Source organism: Schistocerca americana, chromosome 8 (assembly GCF_021461395.2).
Source record: "Schistocerca americana isolate TAMUIC-IGC-003095 chromosome 8, iqSchAmer2.1, whole genome shotgun sequence".
NCBI classification, from domain to species: domain Eukaryota; kingdom Metazoa; phylum Arthropoda; class Insecta; order Orthoptera; family Acrididae; genus Schistocerca; species Schistocerca americana.
The window spans coordinates 228,010,358-228,016,357 of NC_060126.1; the positions used below are offsets into that span (position 1 = coordinate 228,010,358).

A 6,000-nucleotide genomic window follows, 5' to 3' on the forward strand; every position below is an offset into this window, starting at 1 on the left:
ATAATAGCTTTTGTGCTCTAATCAAGTGACAAGCTGATTTGATTTTGTAGGTGGCCGGTATGAGTCATAGTTATTTCTTCAGGCTGTCCCGGCGAGGCGTTGTCATGTTGATTAATCGGGTTTCTGCCGGTTATTCGCGTCTTTCCTGCACGATATTTCAACTGCGTGACTCGCAGTCTTCTTCAGGTGCCGTCCGATACTGATTCCAGTGTGGAATCAGTCCGGTATTTATGACCACGTTGCACCAGACGTTCCCTCCGCGGTCCGCGCCGCGTCTGGAGCTCTGTCCGTGGTGTGCGCCGACCAATAGCAACGGCTGTAGCATTTTCTTCTAGCCGCGTCTGTTCCGAATTCTGTGGCTGTGCGAGTACTTTCTCGTCGTTATCCGTTGTCAATCAATAGTTGCTATTGGGGGGCGCACTCCACTGACAGAGCGCCCAGACGCGGCGCGGACCGCAGAGGGAACGCCTGGCACAACGTGGGCACAAATACCGGACTCGTTCCACACTGGAATCAGTATCGGACAGCACCTGAAGAAGACTGCGAGTCACGCAGGAAAGACGCGTCTTCCAACCACGCGGTTTTTTCGTTTTGCCAAGTGTTTCGGATTGTTTGTATAATTTATTAATCATTAAATTCACGCAGATCTGTGATTAAAAGAGGGGTTGACGCCAAGTAGTTGAAGGGAGAGCGGGGAAGGGGGGGGGGGGGGTAGGAGAGACAGACAATAGCAAACGGTCTCCACCTTCCCCTCCCACTCCCCTCCATCAGAGCCGCAACCTGGACTCGCGCCTGTGCCTACGTACCTGGTGCCAGTATCGAAGGCTCTGAAAACGACGTCCGAGGAGGTGTCGTTGTCGTCGTCGGCAGCGGCCGCGTGGTGGACGAACCTGTCGGCGGGGGAGTCCCGCATCTGGCAGGCGAGCCAGACGGGCGTCTCGCGGAAGCGCAGGTGGACGGCGTTGCCGACCGGCGGTGGTCTGTGGAGGGCGAGGGCCGCCGCCTCGGACGAGTCTGCGCGCTGCAGGCTGAGCCCCAGGGCTGCGGAGGCTGCCGCCACGGTAACGAGCGCTAAGCCCAGCTGCGGCGCCATGGCGGACTGGCGAGCGCCATCTGGGGGCACGCCGTGCGGCACTTATCACCTCTCGCGGGTCGCCCTATCTCACAGCTAGCGGCCAGCTGGCTGGGAGGGCAAGGTGAAGCCGAGGTCGACGCGAGCCGACGCGACTGCTCTCGCAAGACTACTAAAATGAATGAGAATTTGACTTTAAACAGAAATTGAAGTCAATTATTGGGAAAAAACTTAAAATTAATTGAAAAAAAACAGCTATTGTTGACGGTGGATGCATCTTTGTTAGTGGCCAAATTGACTTCCAGAAAAATGCTATAAAATTTAGAAAAGGCAGACAGGGAGATCGTTTTTTACGCGTTTTCGTGAGCACACGAGTGCCCACAATAAATTCGCTTTGGGTAATCATCTGCGGGATTCGAACCATAAAATTACTGATATGCATCAGGGTATGAAAATCTTGCATAAAGCACCGAAAGGAAGCAAACTCGACGTTTTGGAAAACATCGAAATTTACAAAAACAGAAAGAGGTTTCCAAGAAAATTCTTGAACGACCAGTTAGCACCGAAAGGAAGCAAACTCGACGTTTTGGAAAACATCGAAATTTACAAAAACAGAAAGAGGTTTCCAAGAAAATTCTTGAACGACCAGTTAGAATCGGCGGATCATAATTTCTTTGACATATTTGATGCGATGCTCTAGAGACACTGTGCGACCTATTCACACATTGTGATGGGTGCTGTGTATCTATTATGCTCGGAAAGCCACCTTTAGAATACTGCTAATGTTATTTATACGCTTTTTAGGAGGGCCTACCTTGGTAAAGTAAATACTTGTTATAAGGCTTGAAGTGTAGTTGGCCAGCTCCGCTAGTAAAACTTTACTCGATCAATACCATTGCCCGCCAAGCGTGGCTTCGTAACGTTCTTATTTTATTCATTTTTATATAATTGGAAGGAGAATCAGCATTGGTCGTATTTTTTAGGTTTTATTATCCGCAAAATCGATTTACGGTCACTTAGTGACCATCCTCAGTGCTGTAATATACAATTTAAATTGGTAGGCACTGGTATCAAACTATAACCACAAGCTTAGAGCGATCACATAAACTCTGATACCAGTGCCTACCAATTTAAATTGTATATTACAGCACTGAGGATGGTCACTAAGTGACCGTAAATCGATTTTGCGGATAATAAAACAAAAAAATACCACCAATGCTGTTTCTCCTTCCAGTTATATCCATTATCTGGTCGTGATGCACAGAACACTCCATGGAGACGCCAATCATTTTTATATGTTACAAACATATATTTTGTGTATGAAGCCAGAACGCTTGTGATTTTGGTATCATAGTAATATGGTTTTTCATTATTCCCCATTCGGTGAGGCCCATGGACGAAACGAGTGCCATGCCGATGGGAGCGTACGTGGAGTCACTGTGCATCTTGGTCCGCATGTCATTTTCCCCCCTGTTCCTGTGCCCTTCGGTTTGCTTCTGACCTGGCATTCCTTAATTCCATGTGCCTACGCAGGTTTTCGTAGTTGATTCGTATCTTGCTCATAACGAATCTGTAGATGGTGAAAGACTTTATAGCAAGTTAATACATTTTTTTAGCTCTTACAATATCTAAGACAGGTAAAGCCCAGCATACAGGTTTTAATCGCTCGTCACATTCTACCTAAGTCGTGTTATGAACAGCTTTCTGTGTGCATATTCCTGACGCCCTTATATGAATAAAGTAAATTATAATATGTAGTTTCGTAAAGCGCTAATGAATAATGTCTGCTCCTCAGATGCTTTTACTTTGTAATTGACGTACTTTATAGTGATTATAGTATGTACAGGAGATGTATGCGCAAATGTGGGCTTTGCATGGGTATGCGACAAACAGTTTTAGTAAAGTTGTGTTTTAGTAGTAATGAGTGGTTATGCCGTGGGACCGTGTATGCGCTGCTTGGACAGCGCTATCTGGTGGCCGGTTGTGAACCGCTAGAATCACAGCAGGTAGGCCTGCGCGGAATAGGGCAGTGACGATGCCGACCGGTGTTAGGCGAGCAGTGGTAGTTTCATATGGTGACTTCAGTTTTATATTTTATGGAAAGAACGGCCATGAGAGCAATTTTTTATTATTTTTTATTGGTTGTGACAATGATGTTTATCAAATGGTCTGCCTCATGTGCCACGATGTCCATATGGTTTTATAAATGTTAATCCACGTTCCAAGTACAGGGTGTTTCAAAAATGACCGGTATATTTGAAACGGCAATAAAAACTAAACGAGCAGCGATAGAAATACACCGTTTGTTGCAATATGCTTGGGACAACAGTACATTTTCAGGCAGACAAACTTTCGAAATTACAGTAGTTACAATTTTCAACAACAGATGGCGCTGCGGTCTGGGAAACTCTATAGTACGATATTTTCCATATATCCACCATGCGTAGCAATAATATGGCGTAGTCTCTGAATGAAATTACCCGAAACCTTTGACAACGTGTCTGGCGGAATGGCTTCACATGCAGATGAGATGTACTGCTTCAGCTGTTCAATTGTTTCTGGATTCTGGCGGTACACCTGGTCTTTCAAGTGTCCCCACAGAAAGAAGTCACAGGGGTTCATGTCTGGCGAATAGGGAGGCCAATCCACGCCGCCTCCTGTATGTTTCGGATAGCCCAAAGCAATCACACGATCATCGAAATATTCATTCAGGAAATTAAAGACGTCGGCCGTGCGATGTGGCCGGACACCATCTTGCACAAACCACGAGGTATTCGCAGTGTCGTCTAAGGCAGTTTGTACCGCCACAAATTCACGAAGAATGTCCAGATAGCGTGATGCAGTAATCGTTTCGGATCTGAAAAATGGGCCAATGATTCCTTTGGAAGAAATGGCGGCCCAGACCAGTACTTTTTGAGGACGCAGGGACGATGGGACTGCAACATGGGGCTTTTCGGTTCCCCATATGCGCCAGTTCTGTTTATTGACGAAGCCGTCCAGTTAAAAAATAAGCTTCGTCAGTAAACCAAATGCTGCCCACATGCATATCGCCGTCATCAATCCTGTGCACTATATCGTTAGCGAATGTCTCTCGTGCAGCAATGGTAGCGGCGCTGAGGGGTTGCCACGTTTGAATTTTGTATGGATAGAGGTGTAAACTCTGGCACATGAGACGATACGTGGACGTTGGCGTCATTTGGACCGCAGCTGCAACACGGCGAACGGAAACCCGAGGCCGCTGTTGGATCACCTGCTGCACTAGGTGCGCGTTGCCCTCTGTGGTTGCCGTACGCGGTCGCCCGACCTTTCCAGCACGTTCATCCGTCACGTTCCCAGTCCGTTGAAATTTTTCAAACAGATCCTTTATTGTATCGCTTTTCGGTCCTTTGGTTACATTAAACCTCCGTTGAAAACTTCGTCTTGTTGCAACAACACTGTGTTCTAGGCGGTGGAATTCCAACACCAGAAAAATCCTCTGTTCTAAGGAATAAACCATGTTGTCTACAGCACACTTGCACGTTGTGAACAGCACAGCTTAAAGCAGAAAGACGACGTACAGAATGGCGCACCCACAGACTGCGTTGTCTTCTATATCTTTCACATCACTTGCAGCGCCATCTGTTGTTGAAAATTGTAACTACTGTAATTTCGAAAGTTTGTCCGCCTGAAAATGTACTGTTGTCCCAAGCATATTGCAACAAACGGTGTATTTCTGTCGCTGCTCGTTTAGTTTTTATTGCCGTTTCAAATATACCGGTCATTTTTGAAACACCCTGTATGTGGTTCTGTAATAATTGTATATAAACTCATGTAAGCCCTCCCTCAAACCTGTTATGTTATACCTTCACAGATCCGATGATGGCACCTTCAGAGTGCTGAAACCGGTCATCTAGTAAACGATATTGAAGCGATCGTGTCTTTTCAATTATTTTAAAAACAGAGTGATCGCCCCATGAGACACCATGTGTTCACTGCAAAATTTAGGATAGATTACATCTTTTAACAATACCGTGGCCGATATCTCTTATTTAAGGGCAAAACGGAATTATAACTTGGAGACTGTGGCCAGATCATTTATGGTTCCGTGCTTCCATTCAAGTTTTCAAACGCTTCGTGACGATCGGGAATTATTCTCAGGGACGCTGTAGCAAGTTGCGAATGAATAAATGGCAGAATACTAATTGTTTCTGGCCATTGCGTCTCCACGCCACGATCCGTTAAGCTTCTGTTGGTCGTTGGCCTTAACAATAAAGCATTAAAACATTTTATTTATCGTAAATCTATTGGGGGAACTGCTAAATTTACATTAGTTTAATTGTAAATTGTTCCAAAGCTGATACATGACAAAAGTAAGTTCAATTAATGATCCGCAAGGAACGCAACTGCAGTGTGTCCTATCAGGCTAGACAGTTTAGAGAGATCGAAGCTCTTCACGTACTGCTGATATAACTTTTAAATTTTATTTATCGAATAATAATCGCATTTCGTTACATTTCGCAAAACTAATTTACATAGTTATTTACACTGAAGCGCCAAAGAAACTGATACAGGCATGCATATTGAAATACAGAGTTATGTAAACAGGCAGAATACGGCGCAGCGGTCGGCAACGCCTACGTATATAAGATAACAAGTGTCTGGCGCAGTTGTTAGATCCGTTACTGCTGCTACAATGGCAGGTTAACAAGATTTAAGTGAGTCTGAGCCAGGTGTTATACTCGAGGCGGGAGCAGTGAGACACAGAGAGAGCGATGAAGGGGGATCTTCCCGTACGACCATTTCACAAGTGTAACGTGAATATCAGGAATCCGGTAAAACATCAAATCTCCGACATCGCTGCGGTCGCAAAATGATCCTGCAAGAACGGGATCAACGACGACTGAAGAGAATCGTTCAGCGTGACAGAAGTGCAACCCTTCCGAAAATTG

General features: G+C 45.5%; 1 protein-coding gene across 1 annotated transcript in view; it reads right to left on the minus strand.

Annotated features, from left to right (window-relative positions):
• The window catches only part of LOC124544848, a 50,856-nt gene extending 49,753 nt beyond the window's left edge, over window positions 1–1,103 (minus strand). Inside the window, exon 1 of the mRNA XM_047123561.1 lies at window positions 807–1,103. Coding sequence (XP_046979517.1) covers window positions 807–1,093 — 287 coding nt within the window. The 5' untranslated portion in view covers window positions 1,094–1,103. The remainder of the gene's footprint in view (window positions 1–806) is intronic.
• Window positions 1,104–6,000: the final 4,897 nt, after the last annotated feature.